Source organism: Miniopterus schreibersii (genome assembly GCF_964146895.1).
Source record: "Miniopterus schreibersii genome assembly, chromosome: 13".
NCBI lineage: Eukaryota > Metazoa > Chordata > Mammalia > Chiroptera > Miniopteridae > Miniopterus > Miniopterus schreibersii.
In genome coordinates, this window is record NC_138113.1 from 11,002,781 (window position 1) to 11,029,438 (window position 26,658).

At 51.3% G+C, this 26,658-nt stretch overlaps 1 protein-coding gene across 1 annotated transcript in view; it reads right to left on the bottom strand.

Annotated features, from left to right (window-relative positions):
• Window positions 1-26,658, bottom strand: part of OTOF (otoferlin) — a gene marked incomplete at its 5' end in the record, with an annotated part of 77,398 nt that overhangs the window by 22,526 nt on the left and 28,214 nt on the right. The window contains 7 exons of the mRNA XM_081156701.1: window positions 1,793-1,877; window positions 2,251-2,313; window positions 6,983-7,114; window positions 11,747-11,801; window positions 12,241-12,367; window positions 13,695-13,768; window positions 25,103-25,284. Coding sequence (XP_081012827.1) covers window positions 1,793-1,877; window positions 2,251-2,313; window positions 6,983-7,114; window positions 11,747-11,801; window positions 12,241-12,367; window positions 13,695-13,768; window positions 25,103-25,284 — 718 coding nt within the window. The remainder of the gene's footprint in view (window positions 1-1,792; window positions 1,878-2,250; window positions 2,314-6,982; window positions 7,115-11,746; window positions 11,802-12,240; window positions 12,368-13,694; window positions 13,769-25,102; window positions 25,285-26,658) is intronic.

Genomic DNA, 26,658 nt, shown 5'->3' on the forward strand with positions numbered 1-26,658 from the left:
CTTCTACTCCTTTTGCTTAAGTGTCTCCTCTTCCAAGCAGCCTTCCTTTACTTCCTCAGAACTGCTAAGCCTGACCCGTTTGGTGTTCTCGGTGTTCCCTATGCACACCACCTATCTCACTGACAAGTGATTAACTATTAATTGTCTGTCTCCAATTTTAGGCTGAAAGCCCCCTAAAGAAAGGGTAGTGTCACCCCAGTATCCTCAGGACCTAGGACATGTGGAGGAAAGGACAGATTTCAGGGGAAGAGGCCATTCTAGGATGGGGCTGCCCTGGAGGTTTACGGCAAAGCTGTTTGCGAGCAGAGGGAAGCCTGGCCTTGCTGCATGAACACGCCTTCTTCCTCTGGTTGTGCGTGGGCACTGAAATCTCCAGGGGCTCAGGACTCTCCTCCTCCCCTCTCCCCTCACCCTCTACCATAACTCAGACCTATCCCTAACAAGACTCTTCCCCAGTGGGCTCAGGGAGAGGCCCAGCAGGAGTGGCTAATTTTGGGGTGGGCTACCCCCGTGGAGAAGCCAGGCTCTCAGTGGAGAAACAGGCCTGGGTTCCACTGCGTTTCTGCTCCTGACTCGCAGCGTGGCCCTGGGCCGGCTGTGTAAGCTTGCTGAGCCGGTTTCCTTATTGTGAAATGGGAGTGATGATGCCTGCATGGGGTTGGGAGGGTGAGACCTGCTAGGACAGTGTGCTCAGCTCAGCTCAGGGCCTGGCACTTAGTAGGTGTTCCCTGAGTGGCAGTGGTTTCCTCACCAGGACTCTACTCCTTGGAAGCCCAGAGGCTCCTCACTGTCTCTCCAGTGTCCTTCCAACCACTGTCCCCACAGCCACAGGTGCTTCCTGGGGAGCCCCAGAGCTGCTGACTGGCCCCCTTCCTGCTCCCTGCAGTGCTGATGGTCATGAAGGCCACCCTCTCCTGAGGACTACAACATGTGGGGGCACTCGGGAGGCACTGGCCTGGCAGCTGGGATCCCCAGCTTCTGTTCCCAGACTCTGAGAAAGTCCCTTAATCCCCTCAGTTTCTCCATCAGAGAGAGATTAAACTAGATGTTTTAAAGTTCTCTTGTGGCTTGAGTGTGCTATAATGTTGGAATTTTTTGTGTGTAATCTTGGTTTTGGACTCAAACTCTCCAGTCTGAGTCACAGCTATGACGTGCACCAGCCAAGTGACTATTAGGTCGAACCATAAAAAATTGCCTATTTGTTCAACCTAATAGCTTACGGCACCTTCAAGGCACTTAACTTCTCTTGGCCTCATTGATCTCATCTGTAAGATGGGAAAGACTGCTGATGCCTACCTCACTGTTTTGTGAGGGTTGAATGTGACAGTCTGGATGACATTTGTACTGCCACTGTCAAAGGCCTAATGGGGTCATTACTGCGCCTTGAATGGCAGGTTCACTACAGGGATAGGAGTGGAGCCCAATGCCAGGCTGTGTGCCAGTGGTTCTCGGGCTGGCCGGGTGGTGGGCTTTGAGGGCAGTGGGGCTCAGTAGGGGCTCTGGAGTCACACAGCCTGATGTCACCCCAGACAGGCTGGGTGACTGGGGAAGCCCTGGCACTTCCCAGAGCCCCAGGCCCCTCAGCTGTGAAAGGGGTGATGCCAGCAGACTAGTGCAGGCAGTTATTGTGTTTGTGTAAGACCGAGTACCCCCTCACTCTGCACCCTGACAGCTGTGTGTACTCACGGCCCCACCAGGCTGGGCCCACGGACTGCCACCATGGGAAGGACTGAGTGCATCACGCTCCCTGAGCCATGTGCACTGATGCTGACCGGGCCACGTAGCTACTCACCGGGCTGGGAGTACACGGTTCCCACATCCATTTTGAAGGACCCCACCAGGGTGCCGCTGCGCAGCAGGTTCTTGGAGTGAATCACCTTCCGGGCAGAACCACCTGTCAGGCTGGGCAGTGCTGAGGCTTTCGGGGGCAGGGGTGGGGCCGACTGACAGTGGCACCAACTCAGTCTTTCTGGGGACCCAGGCATCTCAGTGGAGCAGGAGAGCAGGAGAGCAAGGGTGGCTCTCTGAGGCTCAGCATCAGTCCCCCGCCCCCCAGCCCTTGCCTGTTTTGCTGGCTGCCAGGTACAGGTAAGTAGGTTGTACATCACACAGTCACCCTGCTAAAGGGGGAGAGGGGCTCAAATGCCCAATTTTTATGGTGGGTTCACCCAGAGAGGCGCCCTTTTCAAGTCGGCACAAAGGTGCAGTGTGAGCTAATGGCCCTGCCTGCCAGGAGCTCTCCCTACTCACCGAGATCTTGATGATCTTGTCGAACATGACGTCAGGAGAGACGTGGAAGTCGAAGACAAAGTACTGCAGGGGGGAAGGACCCAGACCGGCTGTCACCTGGTGGGCAGCAGCTAGCAGCCTGGTCCCCTCCCTCCTGGCATTGCCTGTCTGCACCCTGGCCATTTTCCCTGAGCCCCGAAGTTCAGGTGAGCAGCAGTGACAGTTATTGGTCCTCCCTGACCCCGGGACAGGTGGGAGACAGGGCCCCCAACAGTAAGGCATGACCACAACCCCTAGACAGGGTCAGTGCCACCTAGTGTGGGGAGGGGAAGGAAGTCAGAGCAGTCAGTGGAACAGCCCTGGGCTGGGGGGCTGGAAGACTGGGGTTCTAGTCCTGGTTTTGCCCCTTTCTAGCTGTGTGGCCTTGAGCAACATGCTTTCTGAGCCTCAGCTTCCCGAGCTGTACAGTGAGGATACAGACGCCTGCCTCAGAGTCTTGTTGTGACTGGAAGATACACTGCGGTTATATGAGCCATACGGACTTGCCATTCAACCACGATGCTCCACCCCTGGGAGATGCGGCCCCATTTCAGAGACGTTAAAATGTAAAACAAGGTAAGCTTTGGAACTGATGGGCTCTGGAGTATTTAGACGCTTACACTGCTGGAAATGGCAAATGCTGTGGGCATGGACTGTCCTCTTGAGTCGGGGCCTGCCACTCCCAGTTGCAGTGCCCACCCACGTCTCTGGCCTCAGTTGCAGGTGCTGGGAATGAGGGTGTGGGGCAGTGAGCAGAGGAAACCCTGCTTTGATGAACTTGTGGGCAGAAGGAAGAAATATTGCCAACATATTGAGGGGAAATGTCTCAGTAGAATCTGCTCCCGGTTGCTGGAGGTTCACACAGATCATTGTGGGTAAAGGTGCCGGTTTTAGAGCCAGACAGAATGAGCTTTTACTGTTGGACCAATTGCTTCCTTTTGTGAGCCTCAGTTTACTCCTCTGTGGTGTGGGGAGAATGATCCAGGGCCGCCATTTGAACTGCCAGGGGCATCATTTATGGAGGGATGAAGCTGGGGTGTGGTTGTGACATCTCAATGAGATGACCCCTGTCAAGCAGGTGTGCACATGCTCAGTGCACAATAAACACCAGCTGCTACACATGGAAGCAATGTGTCCAGGTGGTGCTGGCCTTGGAGGATGGAAGCTCTGGAGAGATGGGTGGAAATCCAGACACCCAAATGGCAGTTGACGCCTTGGGGCTGAGAGAGATGCCCAAGGAGCATGTAGGAGGGAAGCAGGCTCATGGCAGGGCTCCCAGAGCAGGGCATTTCAGCAGTGGGCAGAATAAGTGAGGCCAAGAAAGGTGGGGGGTGAACAGCTGGCCAGACGGGGAAAGCAGGAGAGGGCCCCAGAAGTCCCTAGCAGAGCGACCACCAAGCAGATGAAATGAGCCAGGCAGTCAAGGGAGAGGGGGTGACAGTGGATATTGTACTAGGGACAGAAAGGTCCTTGGTGCATTTAAGGATGGGCAGTTTCAGCGAAGTCATGATACAGAAATGACGTAGAGATTGAGGCATGAGTGGGAGGTGGAGAAGTGGGGACCACTCACGTCCTCAGACTGTGAATGGGAGGGAAGAAGTGGTCACTAGGATGTACAAGGGACTGAGAAAAGGCACAGTTAGATGGATGGATGGATAGTTGGGTGGGTAGATAGATAGATAGATAGACAGACATACAGTTCTTGTCCTTGAGCATACGTGATTTTCCATGGTTGCAGTTAGAGAGAATATGTGAGAGTAGAACACCTTATAGGCAAAGGAGGAGCCACAAGAGAAGTAAAGGCAGAGTTGGTGGTACTGAGTGAATGTTATAATGCTAGATTTCCTGAGATGCAGAAAGAAATATCCTGGGCAAAGGGGAGAGGTGGTTTAGGCAGAAGGGAGATGCCTGTGGCCAGGACTAGATGCATCCACAGAGAGGGGGTCTTGGCCTGGTCAGGTTGCTCTGGGAGGGCAATGGTAGTGAGCCTTCCTTCACACAAAGACAGGTCCAGAGCCAGGCAGTCAGGCCAAGGTGAGGCCAGGTGCCTCAGAGCTGTATCAGCCCCAGGGGAGTGAGCTAGCTAAGCTACAACCAGAATTCTGCACTCTCTGAGTTGTCTGTGGTCATATTCCTTTCATTTCCTGAGTTTACGTCCCTTTTGTAATCACTTAGAAATCTGCTAAGTCATGTTGGTTATTCTTGCGTCCCTCTCTTGTGATTACTGAAGCCAAAGGAAGGTTCCCCTTAACTCAGAATTAGCCAGAAGCAGTGCAGTTCTGGGACCAGTAGAATATTTTTCAGTGAAGAGGAACACGGTTGGGAGGAATCCTGGGAAGATGGTTTAGAGTGGTGGTTCTTATGGGGCGGGGGCAGACGCTGAGACTCCCAGGGGACATCTGGCAATATCCAGAAACATTTTTGGTTGCCACAACTGGATAGGGGATCGCTATTGGCATCTAGTGGGTAGAAGCCAGTGATGCTGCTTAACATCCTACAACGCACAGGACAGTCCCTTACTCCAAAAATTATCCATCCAAAATAACCATAGTGCAGAGTTGGAGAAACACTGGTTAGGGGAAACAGAAATTGAACAAATCAGAGCTACTTGGGTTTGCTGGGGGGGGGGGGGGGTGACCAAGAACAAATTTAAGATTCACTTGAGTGAAATGAACAGTCTTACTGGATATAAATACAGAGTTTAGAAAATGGTATCTGGGCTGGAACTAGGAGGTGGGCTGTTAGGGCAGAAACGGTTGACTTTGCAGTCCCTGTGTTGGAAGGCATGGGCCTGGTCCACACAGATGCTCAGCAAAAGTTTGTTTCTTCCATTGGGTGAGTATCCATTCAGCAAAGTGTTACCAAAGCCCTCCAGGTACATGCCAGGCTCTGGGCTGGGTCACAGCGATGCAGGAGACCAGGAGCCTGTAGTCCACCAGGAAGACCGAGACATGAAGGACCAACCACAATTCAGGGATATTACTGTCACACAGAGAGTGCAGGGAAGGCTGTGCAGTGGCAAGGACATTTGAGCTGGGCCCTGTAGGGTGAGTAAGAGTTTGCTGGGGAACCACAAAGTGGGGAGAGTAGCTGTTTCCTTGGGAAGGAGGAAGAAATTTGAATGAAACATGAGGTGCATGGGACTGGTGCAAGGTGATGTGGCTTTGGCCCTATCAAATAACCATGGAAGGCATGGGCACCTGTCTCCATATCTGTTAGGGGAAAGTAAATCCTTATCTAGGATGGAAGCTTTTCCAGTCAGGGATGTGTCCTGACGTCAGATGTGTCAGAGATGTTGAGCCTGAATGTCCTGACTCCTGGGAAGGTTGCCACATTGGGCTGGGGGTTCCTGAGCACTGATGTTCTAGCCCTTGTGGGCCTCTGGGAAACCAGCTGTGAGAACAAGGTCTGTCTGTGGTCACACAGGAGACTTCATCCAGGTCCCAGCCCTGGCCTGGGTCCCTATGAAGGGCAGAAGAGTGTCTAATCTTATAACTGAAGATGCACAGCTCGAGGGTTCCCACAGCTTCCCAAGACATGCCCTCCCCCAGATTACAGATGGCACCCTCAGCCCTCACCACTCCTCAGGACAGACACTGAGACACAAGACAGAGATTCCTTACTTGGGCCAGCCTGGCACCCATCACTGCCTGGAGCCACAGGGAAAAGCAGACTAGATGTCCCTCTAGGAAAGGGAGGGCCAGGGAGCCCAGGCCAGTGGCTTCTGGGTTATTCTGATGTGTACTCAGGAATCTGAGTGAGACTTGGGCATCTGTCACCAAAGCTGATAAAGATGGGTTTGCCCCTGGAGCCCAGAGTCAAGATGATGGGTCTAGAGTAGCCATCCAAGGTGGCAGACAGGGTGCTGGGCTGAGACTGGATTGGCTGGGCCCTTCTCTGTCAATAGTATTCTTTGTAATCTTGGCCTTTCCCATATTGAGGCCCCAGACTCCTCTTCTGCAAGATGGGGAGATTGAACTAGAAGGTCTCTGAGGTCCTTTGACCTTGATGTGGCCTCAAATGGCTGCAAAGAACAGGAGTACGCACCAGGCTTTCTCTCTCACCCCCCAAGACTCTAGGCCAGGGCTCTGGAAGGAGCCCCACAGAGGTGCAAGCAGCACGAAGGCAGCCTCGCAGGAGGGTGAGCATGCAGAGGCTGACTCTGGCACTTAGCACCTGGGCAGGTCTTTCTCCAGGAGCCTCAGTGTCCCCGGGTATAAAATGGGATTAATGGTGATGACCTCTGACAGCTGCGTGACAGTCAGAAGAGATGATACACCTAAAGCATTTAGAAGAGTGCCTGGCACATAGCAAGTGCTCATGAATGTGCCCATGCCACCATGGGCAGGGGCTGGAATGAGGGGACACTGCCCCAGGCTCTGGCCTGGGAAATGGCTGAGCCCAGGCCTTCCAGGGTGAGCTTCACTGAGACACTGCTGAGGGCTAAACAGGAGGGCCCGGGGTGGCATTCCTTTCAAAGGGGGGCCCCTGGCCAGACCAGTGTCAGGCTAGGATGTAGACTGGGGGTTCAGAGGATGTGGCACTACAGGTCAGTGTTCTAGGGTCATAACAGGGGGGTCAAAGTCACCCCTGCTAGTGGCTCTTTGTGCCCCTTGACTCCCAGATGTCCCTATTGGGCCCAGGTGGGTGTAGGACCCAGCCTCCTGCCACATTTTGGGAGGCCCCTTTTCCTGCCTGGGCCATGGGCACTGACCTCATTGTAGTAGGGACAGTTAGTGGACTCCTTCATGGATGTGTACTTCTTGTCGTCGCCCACCTCCACGCACACCACGGGGTCCATGTTCAGGCCCACCAGCTGCCGAGCCTCGATCACTGTGATGCTGACCTGAGGGCAGGAGAGGGGGAGGCCAAAGGGAAAGAAGTGTGAGCCCTGGAGCTGGTTCTGCCAGAATAAAATGTACCTTGTTAAGTGGTTTGTCTCCCAAGTAGATGGGGTCTCCCTCTATGATGCTTACGACAGTTTCCGTTTCTCCCGAACTTGCATTTTAACAAAATAGCTTTTGCTAAGCTAGAATTAGCATTTACTTCAGCACATTCTTCTAATGAAACTCTATGGGTTGCTTTTCATGATTCTCATCTTGGAGGTTTGGTCTCTTAATTGCTGTGCTTTGATGCCACTTCTAAACATGATTTCACTCAAGAGAATTGTTTTCCCTTCTCATAGAAAAAGAACAACCACAAAAATTATCATCCACTCCGTCCACAAGAGTCTTATAAATATGCTAAAGGCCAAGAAAAGGTCACACATCAAAACTAAAGATGTTAAAAAAATAGAAACTCTGATGCCAATGAGAACGTTGCTAAGAAAGTATAGAGAACTGGAAACCGAACATGGACTAATTGGAGCAGCACTTGAATTATACACACAAGCATTTTTATTGGGAATGGAAGAGCCAAGGGGATGGTGCTCAGAATCTGCAGCCACGAAGGTCAGTAATCACCATTTCTTCAGGGAGCTAAAAAGGAAACAGCTAATGAACTTAGCTCAGAGTTTACTGTGAAGAGAGTAGACACTAGAAGTCCTTCCAGAATATTCTTTGCATAGTAGTTGACAGAGTTTTGACCTCGATGAAACTTTTTATGCCAAATATATATTTCTAAATCTCATCATTTTCCCCACAACTAACCCATCTCCTCACTTCCATTAAAAAAAGAAAAAGACTTTCTGTAACTCAAGACTAGGAAGCAGACAGACACAGTTTTGGCATAATAAGGTACTAAAGATATGCCATCAGGAGATGAACCTTTGCAATGTGGGCAGTGGGTTGGTTTTTATGATTTTCAAGCAGAGGCCCGGCCATGATGACAGTCCTTTTTCAGGACCCACAGTTTCCACCTTCCTCCGTTGAGCAGAGCCAATAATGGCAGACAGCCCTGGTTGGAAGCCCTGACACACAAGAGGTCGGAGGTGGAGAGAAGAGGAGGGCAGAGGGTTGAATGAAGTAAAGAGGGAAAGAGAGGCTCCAGAGGGTGCTCTTTGCTGGCCGGGTGGTGGCCCCAAGGGGAACCCTGAGTGCATGACTGAGGTTTCTGCATGGTGTTGGTGACAGCCTGGCATGGTGCTATTTTTAAAGCAGGATATATTTAAGTATTTATGCTCTAGGAATGTCATCCTGTTGCTCCTCCCCGAAGTGGGACTCTGTGGAGTGGAATGTATCACTTGGACTTGAAATTAAAAAAACAACAACCTGAGGCAGGGGATTGATTGGCCACCTTTCCCTCCCATTCTGTAAACATCAGTGGAGGACTTGATTTTTCCAGGATGGAAGATGAAGAGGCAGATGGAGCCACAAAGGGACCAGCTGACTAGCTGACCAAGGAAACATTCTTTTTTTTTTTTTTTTATTGACCTCAGAGAGAGGAAGTGAGAGGGAGCGAGAGATAGAAACATCAACGATGAGAGAGTCATTGATCAGCTGCCTCCTGCAAGCCCCCGACTGGGGATCGATCCTGCAACCTGGGCATGTGCCCTGACCAGGAATCGAACCCCGATCTCCTGGATCCTAGGTTAAACCTGAACCTCTGGGCCATGCCAGCTGGGCATAGGAGACGCTTTTAGTAATTGACTATTCCGCCCTCTCCTTCCAAGATAAGGGACATAGTCCCTAGGTAGCTTCATGAAAGCCATCGCAGGGAACATGCTGAATGTAAATCTACACCTTTGTCTTGGGAGAACCCAAGAGTCATGGCGCTTTGTGACCTGCTTCTGAGCGATCTGATGGTGCTGTAAGAACATTAGCTGGGAGGTGGAGATGGGAGGTGATGGGCCCTTTAGTACTGCCCTTCTAAAATATCCTTTACCTTCCCGTGACTCCTCGTGGCAGGGATGTGACATGACCGGATCTGTGCTTTGAGAAGATCGTAAGGGATGAAGTGGAGAAGGCAGTCAGAGGGCAGGGAGACCAGAGAAGTGGGTGCAATACTGCAGTCGAGGCTGGGGGTCAAGAGTCAGTACGGGAAAGATGACATGGGGGTGAAAACTGGAGAGATGTTTGGCGGTGAAACATCTTAGGTCTTGGTGTTGGGAAGAGAGAGGAAGGAATAGACTCAAGACTTCTTGACCCACCGAGAGTATCTTTGCCAAGAGCTGAGCTTTGCTCACTCTGATGGGAAACTGCATATCCATGGAGAGGAGACTGTGGCTTCTCACTTTTGAGATGTCAACAATCAGAAAAGGGTTTGTACATTATATACATTCTAAACAGAAGAAACAGGGGTATGAGTATGCCACGGTCTTTTCACTGTTCTGAGCCCTCAGGATCCTTCCTGGATCTGAGTTCAGCTAAGTCCCTCTCCTGTCACCAACTGGCTGTGCTTTCTTAGGTCTTTCTAACTCAGCAAAGCCAAGTTCTGCTAGAGAGTCAAGTTCCTTCTGGTAGGTTTTCTTGCTTTATACATCGTGCTTACTGGAAGCAAGAATAATTTAACATTTGCATCCTCAATGCTCTTTCTCAAAGTGTGTTAACACTTGCAGTTGAGATGTGAATGAATCTGTCAGGAAATCCTGTGTTACCAGGTTAAATACAACTGTTTTGTTTGATTCTGATTGTTTACGAAGTCTTTGGAGGGAAAATGTTGGTCTAGTTAATACAAGCCTCTGGCAGGAAGCAGTTTGAAAGAGCCTTGGAAAACAAGCAGGAGGTGGTAAGCTGAAGATGAACAGGGGCCAGAGGAAGCAAAATGTCCCAAAGGCTTAGGGAGAAATTAGTCGTTCTCGCTGCTGCAGTCAGACACCCTGGGGTTTGAATCCTGGCTCTAGCTCTGAATAACTGTGACCTGGTCAAGTTCCTTGGGCCTCAATGCCTCACCTATGAATGTAGTAATACCTATATTTGGGGGGTTGTAAGAGTGACATTAACTTAAGTGGAAAACACATATACAGCTTCTGACATAGTGTCTATAATAAAATAAACTTTCAAAAAATACAGTTTCATTAATAGCAACAAAAACTCCTTTCTCTATATGCCCTGGCAGGCTGGTGATACAATATCTGACTATGGGGTCTTTGTTCTTTGGAATTTTCCTGTTCTCAGCACATAGAGGAGTAAAGCCCTGAGCCCAGTCCCCTGGAAAAGCCCTCAGAAGTCTTAGAACACTCTGTGCTTGGGTTTTGGCAGAGAGGTGAGGTGTTGACATACCCAAACCCAGTGGCTTGAGGTTGTCTAAAACCACAGGGGCAGGGGCACTTAACACCATCTGGGGCTATTTTTCAAGCACCTGGAAAGACGATCAGGAACTGGATGAAAACAAACTGAGGTGGGAAGCAAGGGAGACAGGTGTGTCCACAGAAAACATGGCCAGATGTACCTGATACAAAGAAAGGGGCCATCTAACCCATTATATCATTGCCTGCGTGATGATATAAGAAGGGGTGGTGTGCAAGGGGTCTGGGAACTGGGCATAAAAGATAAGCTCCAATCTGGGAGAGGGGACTCACACTGGTTCTGAGGTCTGGAGCTGGGACCTAGGGCAAGAAGTGTAGTGGTAGCCAGGTGGGGTCTCCTAAAGGCTCTGTCCCCTCTCACTAGCCAATATACTCACTCAGTGCTAGGAATGCCCAGCAGTCTTCTGACCTATAGCTGGATCTCATCAGCTCCCAAGGGAAGGTCTAAAGCAATGGGTGGTCTCTTAGCCCTTTCTGCTTTCAGTTTATAAATAGGTACTAGGTGCTTCTGGCTTGTACATTAGCCTATTGTGAGTTGTGTTAATGTAATTCAGCCTCTCAGGCTCTGATCAACTCTGGGAAGAGATAAAATTGAGGATGTGGTCTTGCAAAGCTGAGGATCAGGTCCCAGACTGGGAGAGCTACACTGGTGTCCAGTTACCCTGTATGGCCCTCTCCCAGCAGTGACCAGTCTGCACTGTAGCCACATTAACAATCTTACAGCTGCAAACCTCTTCCTATCTCAGGCATTTTGTCTCCAGTTATAAAAACATACAAACAAAAAAAGTGTTAATATCAGAAAATACAGAAAAGCAAAAGGAAGAAAAAACACCCACACTCTCACTATCTATGGACAACCAAGATTGACATTACTTACAGCATTAAAATAATACAAAACAGAAATTTTTAAAAATACACCAAAGAAATCTTTCTCAGAGGCTCTTATTTTAACTGTTGGAATTTTGTTTGGAGGGGTTGCTCCTTGGTCCCTTTATGGTTTTTCCAGGTCCCTCCTACTTACAAAGTCCAGAGCTGGACACAAAATCCCAGAAGGGCTTTGACCAGTATAAGCAGAGTTTTCAAGCTCCACTTTGGGTTTGTACCTCTCTACTTATGCCACTTCTCTGTGTGCCTCCCAGGAACAAGGTTATTCTGGGGATTTATATTTGGTGAGGTTGTCCATGGCCCTCAGATCCCTGCTGCCACAGAGTCTATAATGCACATCTGGCCAACCCCCCCCCCCCCCCCAGAGCAGAGTCTGAAAGGCATGAGGCCTCTAGTTGCCCCACCTACCTGGTAATCCATGGGCCGCCCGGCACTTGGCTCCATCTTTATGTCTGGCTTGGATCTGGGGAGGAAAATGTACTGTCAGGTCTGGCATAGGGGATTGCTTGCAGAGGGGAGGAGGGCCCTGGCAGTGGTTGGACTTTGGAGAAGGGTAGAAGGACAGAATTGTGGTTTTCAAACCCCAGGACTGCCAAACAGAATGGGGATTAGTTGTTCTCAGAGGTCCCAACAGAGAGGACTAACCAATGGCAGAATTAACAGGGAGGCAGACATCGATCAACAGGTTCAAATATGGGCTGGGTGGCTCTGTGATTTCCCTGGGCCTGGGGGCCTTCAGTAACTTGGGAACCAGCCCACAAGTGCTGCACTCTGCCTTTGTAGGGAGAGGGGAGAGAGATCCAGGAAAGGAAGGAAAGGGCAGGGTTCAGATGAACCCAAATTCCGACCTTCCTGCCTGATGGGGTGGAGGCAGTTGGGGATGTGGGGCTCTGCCCACTCACCGCTTGTTGGAGACATTGGTGGTGAGAGCTGTGACAGAGGCTAGCGACACAGAGTCTGGATCCAGCCCATCCCCCAGCCGCATGGCCAGGCGGTCAAGGTTGTCCATCTCCAGCACTGCCGGTTCATCTGGGGAAGAGAAAGGCTGGTTAGGTGGGTGGGATGGTGCGATAGTGACTGTCTTTCCTCTTTTGCTCTGGCATCAGGGAAGTTAACAGTTTAATTCAAGGTATATCTAGGAGTATCTGCTAAGAATATCATGGCCTGTATATCTACAGTATTTTCTACCTAATCTTTATCTTTAATTTTAATTGATTTTAATCATATCTGGTCTTGCTTTTTAAATTTTAATTGAATGTTACTCTTTTACTGTATGTTACTTACTTAAGCATTGAATAGCCTCATGGAAGAAGGTAGGAAATAAAGAAGGCATACTTATGTACCTCTCATAACAATAGCTATTTGTTGACTGGCTACTATGTGCCAGGCACAATGCCAGGCACTTTATACATATATCTCTAGACCTCATAGCCATGCCCTGCCAAGATGGGCACTGTTCTCATGTCACAGATGGGGAAACTGAGGCTTAGGAAGAAACTTATCCATGTAAAAGAGCTGGTGGAATTCAGAACCTAACCTTGTACTAATGTGTATTAATCCGATGAGACAAAGAAGTGATGCTTCTAAGAAGCCACCCAAGGATGGGTGGTGTGGGCCTCAGCCAGCAGCTACACTCTCTCCAATCTAAGGAGGAGAAGAGCACCGCTGGAACTGGCATGGGGGCAAGAGGGAGGGAGAGGGATTCTGGGGCCAGTGGGCCACTCAGTGGACACTGGGGAGCGCAGCCAGGAGCCGCGAAGGAGGGCATGTGATCAACAGGACCTGGGTCAGAAAGCTACCCGCATCTCCTGTTTTCTGCCCGTCCGCCTCCCAGCCCGCTGCTCCAGGGAGGACCAGTGCCACAGGCCACTGCAGCCCCCAGGGCCCTCCCGCCTCCCCCCCAGGCCCTCCCTGCAGCAGGTGAGAGGGAAGAGGGACAAGCACTCTCGGGACTCAGGTTTTGCCCCAGAAATAAGGAATCGACCGATTTTCGTGCGTTGTTACTCCCTACGCTAATTAAAAATCTCTAGGCTTCTCCACGGAGAAAACAGAATGGGAGCAAAGAGGGCGGGAGGAGCCTTTCGTAAGCAGGCCGGCTGGGCAGGGGCTCGCTCCGCCCTGGCCAGCGGGGGACTGGGCTCCACGCTCCGCCGGCCGAGCGACCCCTGCCCGAGGACCGCCGTCTAGACCTGAGTCCTCCGCTAGCCAATGGGAGGCCAGGCCCCGCCCAAATGGCTCCGCCGGCCAATCGCAGGAGAGCCTGTTGGGGCGCTGCCGGCGGAGGGGCGGGGTTTGGTCTCGGGGGCGGAGACATGGCTGGACCTTGGGCTGGGCTGGGCGCGTGTCCCGTCCGTACCTTGTCTGTGGGTTTCGTCCTTGTGGAGCCGGTTCTTCCCGAGCTTCATGGCGGAGAACACGCTCCTCCCGGTTCTGTGAGAGGAGCCGCCAGAATGAGGGGGGAGGGAGACGGATGCAAGAAGGAAGACGCACAAACCCGAGAGAACACGTGAAGGAAGGGACACCCAAACCCCAGCCCCTCACCCACTGGGACCGAGGTTACTGGGAGCCAGGCTTCCCCAGCTGGAAGCCAAGAGGGTGACTTAGGGCCGAGGAAGCCCCACGCTTCCCTGTGCCTTCACGCCACTGAGGAACAGACCGGGCACCAGCGACCAGAGAAGGCTGCCTTCAGTTGGATAGCCCCGTTTAATTGGATCCTGGGCCGATCTCAGCCCTCCCAGCCCAGCCTTAGAGCTCCAAGCTCCACCAGTGCCCCAAGCTGCTCCTCTATGCCCCTGCACCCCACCTCAACTGGGTGGAAAGAAAGCCAGCCAACCAGAGACAAAGCATCAGAACAGAGGGGTCAGGAACAGGACTCAGAGGGGCAGAGGCCCAGGAGCTGGGAGATGTGGTTGAAGCTACCTGCTCAGTTCTCAGATGGCCCTGGTGCTCAAAGCCTGCCCTGCTTTCCCCAACCTCCCCGTGCCCTGGGATTCTCCTTGGTTCCCAGCAAAAAGGAGAGAATAGGCTCTTTCCCATCTATCTTTGGTCCTGGCTTTAAAAAGGCCCCTTCTGCCTGTCCCCTCTCACTGCAGAATCTCCCCTTCCACCAGCCCCCAGGAACGTATGGCAGACTCCATAGTTCCTACCTCTTCCTCTGGCTTGGTGTGGCCTTGTGCCCTCAGCTGAAGGGCCCTGTAGTCAGGGGGGCTGAGTGAAGGGGGCAGGGGTCCTCACTGTCCCTTCCGTGATGTCTCCGGAGCGGAGCCTGTAATCCCTGGTTCCAGGAGGGACCGGGAGTAGGATCAGCAGGGGGTAAAGTGCAGTATTCCATTACCCCATTAATATTGCACTAGCTGGATACCTGACTCCCTCCACTTCCCATTGTCCCTCCTTCTGGGTGTGGCCCTGTCATCCTGTAGGCCCAAGTGGGGTAAGGTGCAGGCTCCAACCCTAAACTCACCTATAGCAGAGCCCACCCATCTTTGGGCCATGCATCTCCCAGTAGAAGCTTGATTATGGTTCTTTTTCTTTCTTTCTTCTTTTTAAAAAAAATTTCTCCACTTTGTGTCTCTTATAAGAACATTTGTTATTGGATTTAGGGCCTACCTGAATAATCCAATATGATGTCTTCATCTCAAGATCCTTAACTACATCTGCAAAGACTCCTTTTCCAAATAAGGTCATATTCACAGCTTCCAGGGATTAGGACACAGACATACCTTTTTTGTGTGGCCACCATTCAGCCCACTGCAACTTTTAAAAATACATGTAGATTTCTAAGGTGCTGTGATATGTTACTCTATTAGCTCAGTTAAGAAACCCAGAAATGTTTTTCCAATAGTTATTTATTCCGTAGACATATTACTTACCCAAGCTCCCTGCTTGCTATGCTAGTTAATGTGAGTTGAGGGAAACCATTCTGTTCTTGTAGAGATGGCCTAGAAACCTCAAGCCTCTCTACTCAGGGTTGGAAAGCCAATCTCATCCCCCCAAACCTGGCCCTATCCTAGCCCCAGGCCTTTTCTTTACTCTTTATCTATCAGGCAAGGCGTGGAAAGATGTGTGTCTGTCTCCCAGTGAGGGAGCAGCCAAGAACCACTCCTTTCATGTGGCACTAGCTCACAGGTTAGGAAGCACTGGCATGTCCACGATTTTCTAAAAGGCATCGGGTAGGTGAAAGAAGGCTGGGGTGACACTGATCTGTTGCACTCTCGAGCATCATGCTTTCTTGGACATAATGGGAGGAGAGGGAAAGGTTTTCTAAAAGTGGAAAATAGATGCCTTTGGAATTATTTTTAAAAGTTTCTCCCTTCTAATAAGGGAATATATCACATATATAATAGCCAACATGAAATTATGTAACCTTTCATGAGCAACTACTGTGGGCCAATGGCTTTCCAGATGTTTGCTCATAGCAATCCTGGGAGGGACATACACCTCTCATTCAACCCAGGAAAAATCTGAGGCCCTGAGAGTAGGAATTGAAGCACAAAGCTCCTGTCTCCGAGGCCAGCCATATTTCCACTGCATCTTTGATGCCGTGGCATTGTATTTTCTGTGAGTATGAATTGCATCATCCCAATCACTTGGGACTTTGGTAAAAAGTCCCCAGGGTCTGCACTGGTAGGTATAGGCACGGGCCATGTGCTGATGCAGACATCTTCTGTGAAGAGTCCCATAGACCATGCCTATGTTTACAGAGAAGGGGCTCATTTAATAATCTAAGCATCAACACATTTTGGGAGAGACTGCTCTAAATATTAAATTACTGGTGACATAACACTGAGCAGATCAATTAACCTATTAGAAACAGTTGTTCAATGGTGAGAAACGGACCACCCTGCCTGGCTTATGCTGAACCATCTAGTGCGATTTCTCCTTGCCTGGTGGTCTTAAAGGTAGAGCTGCACTCTGACCCCTGCGACGGGAAGTGTACCTACTGTGGGCCCTCACTCTACTTCCTGTCTCAGTGTTTGGGATTCCTTTCCTCCCAGCCTTGTTCTTTCCTAGATTACCCAGGAGTCTCCTGCGATACCCTGTGCTTGACTTTGTACAATCATTTCTCGGCCATTCCTGAGCTGTGCCATCCTTAGAGTCCCCAGCCCCACCCCATGTGTGATCTATGCCATGACATGCAGCCTACTCCAGTCACACAGTTCCCCATCCCACCCTCTTTTCCTAATACTCCCCCTGGAAAGTGCTCTCAGATGGTAGGTCAAAGTCATACGTTAGGTTAGAGCAGCCCTTGTCTGGAGAAGCTGACTTCTGGGTATCCTGGGACAGGATCTGGCCCTGCAGCCTGAGGCCCAGGTTGCAGGGAGCAGAGAATTGTGGCTTTTCGAAGATGGTCCCAAGGACCCACCCAAGTAGAAAAGGGCCTGCCTTCCCTTGGGCAGCTATGGCCCTTGAATTCAAAAGTTACTTTATTCCTTAAAATAAGCATATTTGGAAGCAAAGATTGAGACCTTCAAACACACTATACTTACCTAACCAGTCTCTACCATACCCTGAAGCAATGCAAAGGAGAAACCTCTCTCCCCAGATCCTGCATAATTTTAACCGACTCAAGAGGACAGGCTCATTGGAGGTACTCCTGTGTGCCTGAGCATGGCTAAGATGATGACTTATCCCTTTATGACAAATGCAGAATGTTTAGTGAGAGCGTAATTTCCAGAATTCTTACTATGCTCTGTGCCTCTGTTTCACCTGGACTCACTCTTCAATTCATCTGAAGTGTGGGCAACAGAGCATGATGTCATCAGCTATCACAGCCCCTTGTCATCTTCCGATGGATGACACATCTGAAGTTCACTATAGAAAAAGCCTATCGCAGCCCCAGCTCCTGGAGAGCAGCATGCTTGCTTCTCTTGGCAAAGGGCAAAGGTTATTTTTTAAATAAATGTTAAATTAATCAGGGAAATTTGAAGATTACCCAGTTGTATTAAAGACTTAGATTTTTAAAATCTAATTTGTTGATTAGGTTACTGGTGGCTGAGGTTTTTAAAAATTAATTCTATATTTGGTCTTGGTGGGTTCTCCAATTACCAAAGACATAATGTGGCGAGAAAGCTGATAATCAACTCAGTGAAAAACTACTTTGCAACCAAGTGGCCCCTTTATTTGTGGCTGCATGAAAGCGGGAGAAGCAGGGCCCAGGGGCCGGGGACCTCTAGAACCCTTTGAGGATTTATGATCACATCTGGGCTTCACCATTCCTGGATTCATCAAAGTCAGAATGCTATGCACCTACAGTTTAGACCACAACTTCTCTCTAGAGAGAAGATTTTAAAGGTAGTTCACTCACTGTAAACTCTCTTTACATCTATAGAACTGATGATTGCCTTGCTGGTTCCACGGCTCCGATCTAGAAGGACGTCACTGTGGTTGGGTGATGCACTGAGGGCCCTGGGGGAGAACTTGGTATTTACAGTGACTGGGAACATTGGCCAAACTAACTGTAGTGAGGTGGGCCTCACTAGTTTGGTCTCTGTATTATTCTGGAGGTTATGACATAGAGGGTGTGGCTGAAAATAAACTGCTGGCCTGGCTGCCCAGGGCTTCTGCCTTAAGACCACCTTCAATTGGAACTGTAATAGCTCAGGCCTCAGGAGAAACAAAATGCTGCCAAATAAAAGCAGAGTCTGGGGATCTTCTCTAGTTCATTTAAATGGCCACATTTTCAAAACCTGGGGACATGTTCTCCAAGCGCTCCTTTGTGGGCTTATTTCTCTTCTTTCCCATGCCCAGGAACTAGTAATTTCATAACTGCAGCTTTCACAGTTGCCTTTCAGTGTGTTGAATTTCAGTTAGTTTTTAATGTCTTCCCACATCTGGGCAGGACAGGCTGGCCCTTCATACAAGAACCTGTCTCCAAACTGGCCTGTTGGCACATGCGCCCTTGCCATACTGGCAGGCTGGGGGGGGGGAGCTTGTGTACTTATCCTCACGTTTTCCAGGGGCCCTGGCTCCTCCGCTCTCCCTGGTGACCCAACCCCCTGCAAGGCCCAAGCAAACAGCATCATGGACACAAACCAGCCTAGCCTACAATCTCACATACTCGCAAGGAGCAAGAGTTTCCTCATGGCTCTATTCTTAAATTTTCTCTACTGCAACTTACACCTATTTCCACCTATTTCTCCTTGGTGGAGATAGAAACTAACAGCTTTGCCACATAATAACCTTCCAGAGATTTAAAACCAGTTACTACTTTTTCTTCTCCAGGCTAAAAAGTTTTCATTTGTTTAATCTCCTCTTAAAAATCCCATTTTCCTACCCTTTTAATTGTCCTAAGGCTCTAACATTAAAATTAGAATAGTAAATGCCAGTTCACTTTATCTCATGTGTTAATTGGAGATGGCAAGAGATTGGAATGGAGGAGGTAGGGAACCAGCATTTGCAGTGGGCCTACTGTGTGCTCACACCGCGAGACACACTTCAGTCCATCTAGGACCAGTCAGGGATCAGTCCAGTCTGAATCCTAGAGGACAAACTGGCCCAGGACAGGATGGGGAGCTGGAAACCAGAAGGGCCTTAGAGAGCATTGCTGCTCTCACACTGGGAGTCAGGGGGACAGACAGGTCATTCCTGTTTCATGCAGGCTTTTTACGTGTTAAGTATCCATGTAGAAACCCAGGTCCTTGAACTCTTTTCCTCAGAGGGACCCCCAGCTCAATGTCTGCTATCATTTCCCCACCTCCCAGGATTCGGCTCCCTAGCTCCTTCTCCAAGCCTGGCACATGCTGTGCCTGAGGTTCCTCCCTTGCTTGAACCTGGCAGACTCCCAACCCTCCAGGTCTCTGGGCCCGAGCTCTCCCCATGAGGTGCCATTGCCTTGTCTAGATTTTGGCTCATGTGTAACACTCGGAATAGGAACTCAATACACTTTTGTGAAAGCAACGAGTAAGTTTGAGTCCCCAGGATCTTAAAGCAAGCAGACACCCCAAGCCCACGCCAGTGTTAATCACTTCAGACCCCTATATACACAATGCTTCTGACTCCACAATATCTTCATGCCAACTAATTTTGAACTTATTAGGATCACAGTTTTGAGCAAATCTCTTAACATCACAGGGGCTCAGTTTCCCTATCTGGAAAATAAAGACCACATTCCTGGCTTTTCAGCTCTCATTTGTATGTTTGGAGAGTTAAATTAAATTTAGAATATAGTCTAACACTCTAAACTCCCTGAGTCTATTGTAGACTCTGGTAAAAAGTTAAATTCCTGAGTTTTAGTCCCAGCTTTGCCCCTGTTCTGGCGAAGTCGCTTCCCCTCTGTGGGACTCAAGATTTGTCAGCTGTAAGAGGTCCTCTCCAGCATGGTTAGCCCAATTGTCACTGACCCCGTGAATTCCCTGTGATGCTAGAGAGTCCTTGAGATGACATGGGTATTTGGAGGGGCCTGTGAGACCCACATCAACCCCCAGGCCTTGAGGGTCCCTGCCCTTTGCGGTCATCCCTTTCATCAGGAGTCCCCCCTCCTCTCCCCTCCCAGATAGCACCTGGTCTCTCCCTCCCCAGGAAGCCTACTAGAGAACAGTCATTTCTCCTGAGCTTCCTGGGGTTTTCTGCTCTGGCCACCACCCTGCAGTCACTCAGTGCTCAGAGTTTGTCCTCTTGGGGCCGCATGTCCATCTGCCCAGCCCTATCTTGATTCTGTGGGGGAGGCAGTCATCGGCTTCTTGGGCCTCCCCAACTGTTTTGGCTTCATTCACACCCTCCCACATACGGATACCTAAGGGCCTGACTCACGGTGGTGGGAGCTGAACAGGGAAGAGGGAGAGGAAAGGAGGGAAGAGGGAGTGGAAACCAGAAGGCCCAGCCACCTGCCCGCCCCAACCCTAACACCTCCCTGTCCCTCACCCCCTTGGTCAGGTAGAGAGATCTCCCTTGCCCTGCCATCCCCTGGTGCTGACTCTGCCAGGACAGCCCATGACTAAGCCCTCCAACATGGGCCGTCCCAACAGCCGCACCCTGTAGTGAGGACCCTTCGAGCCCCTGGGCTCCGCCCTGGCCTGGGACACCTACTTGTGCTCGCCATCTCTGCCTCCCTTGGTCTTCTCTTTGCCTTTGCTGAGTAGGGAGAAGAAATGAGGAGACAAGGGGATGTGTGTGAGAGGGTGTGGACCAGAGACACGTGCAGACTTAGCCCCCGGCCCTGCTGGCTCCCATGTTTCCCAGTGGCCTCTTTGTCCCACAGTCCCCTCAGCCCACAGCCTCTCACTTCAGCACACCTAAGCCTGCAGGGCGGGAATCCGACAGGTTGGGGACAGAGAGCCCTGGAGCCCTGGCGAGGGCAGAGGCCTCAGGGTATCAGCTGATTTCCTCCACCCTTGAGATCTAGTAATTGCTAAATGTGGGTCACAAGGGCATCAGGGAACTCAGTTAGAGGAGCCTGCCACCCTCCAGGCCTGAGCCACTCTACTCCTCCCCTGATCCCCTCCAGTGGAGTGGGGACCTTCCAGACCCTGAGGGCCTCTGACAGCTCAGAGCCCAAAGGCCTAGACAGATGCCAGCAGAAATCCAGCTCTGGTCGTTCATCCTTTCCAGTGGGCGAGCTAGTAAGTCTAACTCTTTTCAGAGGTCTCGTAATCGGCTGAGACCACTGAGCAGAGAATAGAGAAGTGGTGACCGTCTCAGCAGCCCTGCCCTGGCCCTGGGCCTGGTTAGGCGTTGGCTGCTGTTGGGATCCACTGAGAGCTGCATGGGGCTTGTTCTGATGGAGCAGGGGCTCCAACGAGTTTTCGAGAATGGGAGCTGAATGGGAGGTTTACTGGCCCCAGCCTCACATTAATCCAAGAAGGGCCATTTTTCTCTGAATTACTGATCCAGGTTTTGAGGGAAGTTCATGTATTATTTTTAAGGAATCATATGAAAAATTTGAAAATCTTTGCAGTAGAGGAACCAGAAGGGGAAATGTATTACCCGGCCTTGGACAAGGGCGGGGAAGGAAGGTGGACTTTGTGTAGCTGAAGGGATAAAATGGGATGATTTTTCTCTTTCCCTGTGGGGTTTGCTCTGAAATCGCAGAGATGTCAGGCCAGGCCTGGCACAGCGTGTGCCCGCAATTTGGGCACACAGCACACACCACCTGGCACATACCCACCCTCCCCCCTCCTCACGCTCCAGGCCTCTGGGCCAACAAAGGGGCTGCGCACAGGCCCACACTCCGAGTGTGGAAATGCAGACGGGAAAGGACTCTCTGAAAAAATAATACCCTGCCTGGCGGGTGGCTCAGCTGGTTGGAGTGTTGTCCTGTACACCAAAGGTGGAGGATTCGATTCCCAGGCAGAGCACATACCTAGGCTGTGGGTTCAGTCCCCGGTTGGGGGGCATACGAGAGGCAACCAATTGATGTTCCTTTCTCCCTTCCCTCTCTAAAAATCAATAAAAACATATCCTCAGGTGAGGATTAAAAAAATACCCTCATGATTTAACTAGAGCCACTATTATGACTACAACTGCCATTAGTAACAATAAGTGCAAGGCGCTGTGCTGAGGACTCTAACGTGCCTTGATGCCTTGACATATGGAATCATCCATCTTGCAAGGCAGATACTGTTACCCCCCTGTTTCCAAATGAGGGAGCTGAGGCTCAGCTTGCCCTCTGTTGCTCAGCCACGAGCAATGGGGGTAGGATCTGACGGCAAGGTGGTCCTTGTTGCTAGGGAAGCTCTTCATGAAGCCCTGGGTAGGCCTGACTTTTCTCCTAGAGTCCAGGTTGTGCTTCTAGTGTCCCAGCCTGGCTGGGTCAGTTCTGGTCCTGAGCCAGCGCTCGTTCTCTGTGAGCCTCAGTCTCTCGGCCTTTCTTAAGCTCCCATCCCCATGGCTCTGTGTGGCGTTAAAAGCAGCTGCAGGGCAGAGGATCAATACGGCCCCCACTGGGGAACTCTGGGGTTTGCTGGTACCCAAGTGCTTTATGGCGCCAGGCCTCAGGTGGGCACTCAGCCCTGGGTGGGAGGTGGAGGGGACCCCAACCTCAAGGGAAGAGGCTGGGTTTGGGAGGGGTCTCCTGAGCACTGTTTCACCCCAAATTCCCAACATGGCCCTGACTCTGGCTCCCCTGCACTGCTGCACCTCCCGAGCTTAGCCTAGGTGAAGCGACGAGAGCATGGGCCTGAGAGGGCACAGGAACCGGTAGAGCAGCACTCTGGGGGTGAGGCTGGGTGTGCTGACCCATCCACACAAGCCTGTGCACGCCCTAGGGCACACGCCCCACGCATAGCTCTGTCAGAGCCCCCAGCCATGCACATGTGCCCCACTGCCCTCTGCCCCATGCATAGGGGGGAGGGACCTGGCTTCCTGGGGTCTCCACTGGAGTGAAAGAATGATCCATAAGTAGAAGAAAAATGTCCCCCACTGACCCCCCAAGATGAGACCCAGCAGAGAGGAGCCTAGCAAGAACCCTTACATTCCCAGGGCCACCAGGAACGAGAGTGGGGCAGGAGGTGGGACCATGGAGGGCAGGAGGGCCAGGAAGGTGGAGAAAATTAGGAGAAAGTCTAGAATACAGGGAATCCACAGGAAAGCCCCAAGTCTCTAGATGGCAGCTGCAAGATAAAAGCTGGGCTCTTTTCTTTGTCCTTTCTAAGATGTGGCTCTGAGAGCCGCCACAGCAGCAGAGCGCAGAGACCAGCCGTGTGTGCGGCTCACTGGCCTCGCACAGAGGGAGAATGTGTGTGTGTGCAGACGCATGTGCACTTGTGAATATGTGCTGAGTATCTCTGTGGAGACCGAGGCGGATGTATACTGATATGCAAGGGCCCAGAGCCCCGGTTTTGTGCATCTGAGAGCAAAGTGCCTGTGGGGTTGGTGATTCGCTTCCTCTTTGCAGTGCTGACAGCGGGGGAGGTGTGGAGAACCCTGCGAGTGCGGGAGACCCTCTCTGGCCCAGGGCCGCCGTGAAGCTCCAGCCGTGGGCCGAGTTTGTTTGCGAGCCTCTGGTACACAGTGGGGTGGCCCAAGCTGAGCAGAAGCTCCATCCACACCCTGGCCCACTCTTGTAGGGCTGAGAGAGGAACTGGCTTGGCACTGTCTGAGCCACAGCTGCCCAGGTGGGCAGCCCTTTCGACTGTCCAGGGCTCCCAGAAACTTGTTTCCCATGGGTGCTACCCCCAGGATCCAGAGTATCCCTGGGTCCCTCAGGATGTTGGAATTGGAAGGGAGCCAGGATGCTCAACCTATTCCTGGTACTGACCCAGAGCGGCTAGTGACTTGCCCAAAGTGACTCAGCTAGTTAGTGGCAGACAGGATGGAACTTAATAGAACTTAGCTCTTCTGACTCAGAGCCAGGCCCCCTTTCCTTGCAACTGGCAGCTCTTACGTGGCTTCCAATCTTGTCCCCAGAAAGTCCTTTCTTAGAGCCCACTTGCAGTCTCAGACAGCCCCATGCCAACACTTTCCTATAAGGGACAGAGGATGGGGACCAGGTGGTGCCTTTTGTGTCAGCATCCCTGGCTCCCACCGGGTCCCAGCTCCCCCTCTCACCATTTCCAGCCAGATTCCTGACCTTTGATTGTCCAGCAGCCAAGAACCTGTTTGTCACCAGCCCTTACATGGGGCAGCACTCGGCACCCCAGTCTCAACCTGTCCCTCCATCATCCCTTTGGCTCTCCGAACAGGTAGGGAGGGGCCTCATCGCTCTGGGCCCCATTTTACAGGTTAGAAGAGAGGGTGAAGGGGGCATGTGACTGGCCGAGGCTCACAAGGCTGGTAAGAGGCAGAGCTGAGACTCAGATCTGGATCTCCTGAGGCCAATGTGCAGGCTCTTTCCACCCCACCTGACCTGGAGTCTAAGGAGGGCAGGCTCCTAGCTGGCCTGGGCGATGCTGCTCTACCCCACAGCGGCCCGAGGTTAAAGGTCCAGCTGCATTTGTCACCGGCCTGGTTCCTTTGGCTCCCAGAGTTTTTTAAGCTTGTATCTGTGTGAGCATCTGTGGTTGTATGTATGCGGGAAGTGGTTCAGGTGTAAAGAAGGAAAACATGTTTGTCTGATAAAAGTATCAAATGCAATTCTACTAATTTAGAATGTGTGTTTTTTTGGAAAGGAAAAATTTTACTTGGAAAGGAAAGGGTAGAAGGAGATTGAAGGGAGATGATTGCAATGGGAGGGGAGCATCTGTTCTCTCAAAAGCAACCCATCCTTAGATGCACCCTCAGCTTACCTGCATTTTACACATTACCGCCAGTGACCTAGGAACCTATGACAATGTTTTACTAGGCCAGGTTGTGTCTCTCTGGGCTCTAAGAGTAATACAATTGTTTTCTTTTTTGGGGGGTAAAAATAGTGCATTCAGAAAGCACAGGCCTGGACACAGCTTCCTGTCATCTGCATGGTAGGACATTTGCAGGTGTGAATTCTGGACACTGAGGGTGCTGGGCTGTGATCTCAGCAAGAGAGGCCAGTCCCAGCCAAGACCCCTGGCCTCACTCTGGCAGGGAGAGGCCGCCTTGCTTGGGCTGTCACTGGGCCAGGGCAAGGGCCAAGCTGCCTGGGGCTGGGCTGGCACTGCTGTGACTTGAACAGAGAGATCAGGGACTCTCCCTCTCTGAGGAGGCAGAAGCCACCCTACTTCTCCCTGGTGAGCTCTGGAATAGGGGCCTACTGTGGGGGTGATACAGAAACACCTTTCTCCCTCTCATTTGCCTCTCGAGCAACTCAACCCTGTCGTCTGAGCTCAGTCAGGCCTAAAGGGGCCCTCCTGGGGGACTAGGCATCCACCCTGTGTCTTTGGGGGCAGTGGGCATCCAGAGGCCCCAGCCTGTTACCTCCGGAAGCTCTTCTCGCCCGGTGGCCGGGAGCTGGGGCGGGAGCCGGGGAGCAGTCCATCTGTCTCCTGGCTGTCCTTCTCTTCCTCTTGAAGGGATTCATCTCCCAGGAAGTCCCCGTCATCCCAGGAGCCCACTGTGCCGTCTGTGTCCTGATACCGGATTTCCACGCACAGGCTGGTCTAGAGGGAGAGAGATGGGTGGTGAGTAGCTAGGACAGCAACAGCAATCAAAATCCCACACACTCCGCTGCTTTGTGATGCTTGCGAAGTGCTTTCCCTTCCTGAGCTCAGTGGAGGAAGGCGAGCCAGGTATTATCCTCCCCCATCTCCGATTTTGCAGATGAGAAAACAGAGGCTCAGAAAGACGGATATTCACAGAGTCAGTCACCTTAATAGGCCCCGGCCCTTGGCTATTAGAGGTCAGGGACTGGGAGGGCTCCAGTCACGCTTGCGCTTCCTCAGTGGGTAACTCACTCCTGAGGCCCACACGGGCACCCTTCACTCAGTGGGTGGGCCTCCAAACGCCCAGACTTAGATTTCCCAAGGGAACAAAAAGGTGCACACATTTTCTGAACCCTCGCTGTGCTAGATGTCATGGTAACATGCTTTAATGTAAACTCTTTGATCTTCTCAACACTTCAACCTACCCTGCCTACCATATCAGAGAGGTTAAGTTACTTGCTCAAAGTCACACAGCTAGGAAGTGCTGGATCTGGATTTGAGCCCAGCCTGCTGACTCCAAACCCCATGTCCTTCCCACTGAGCCAATGTGGCCCTGTTGTTGTACCAAGTACACAACATGGTGGGAAAATAGTGGCCTGGAATCAGAAGCCCTGGGTTCCGGTACTGGCTCTGCTGTTGATCAACTCTCTGACCTTGACCAAATCCATTTTCCATCCAGGACATCAGGGTTACCATCATAAAATGGGCAGCAGGTAGGTGGTGGGTGGGCTAGTCTTTTCTGCAGCTGAATTCCCAAGTCTAATTCTAGAATACAGGGCATGGCTGGCTGGCTCGCCATCCCTGTCCACTTCCCCAGTTCTCTCTTGTCTCATTTCCACATTCAATTCTCTTTTTCCAGGCGTCTATGTTCTCTTCTAAGTCCTCTGTTCCCACTGGCACACAGCTTGTTCTGCATCTTCTCTCTCCTCACTGGGGTGACTGAGACCCCAACCTCTGATTTCAAGGAGCCCCCCATGCCTGCACCCCCTGTGGAGAGAATGACTTGGCTGGGGCCAAACTGAGAAGCCCCAAATGCTTTTCTTGTTCTCATCAAGGAAGTAAGGAAGTGTCTTGACACACAAAGGCACTATAGGAATTTCTGGCCCACCCTGACACTCCTCAGAGAGGGTTCCTTCCATCTGGCTCCCTGTGGCTGCAGTCTTGCCTTCTGAGGCTATTCTGCTGGCTGCTGCATAGGGCCATACATATGTAGAGCTCAGGTGGAGGAACCATGGTACAGATCCATTTTACACATGGGTAGACTGAGGTCAGGAAATAATAGCTAACAATATTAATTTATGTATTAATTGAGCACTTACTATGTGCTTAACT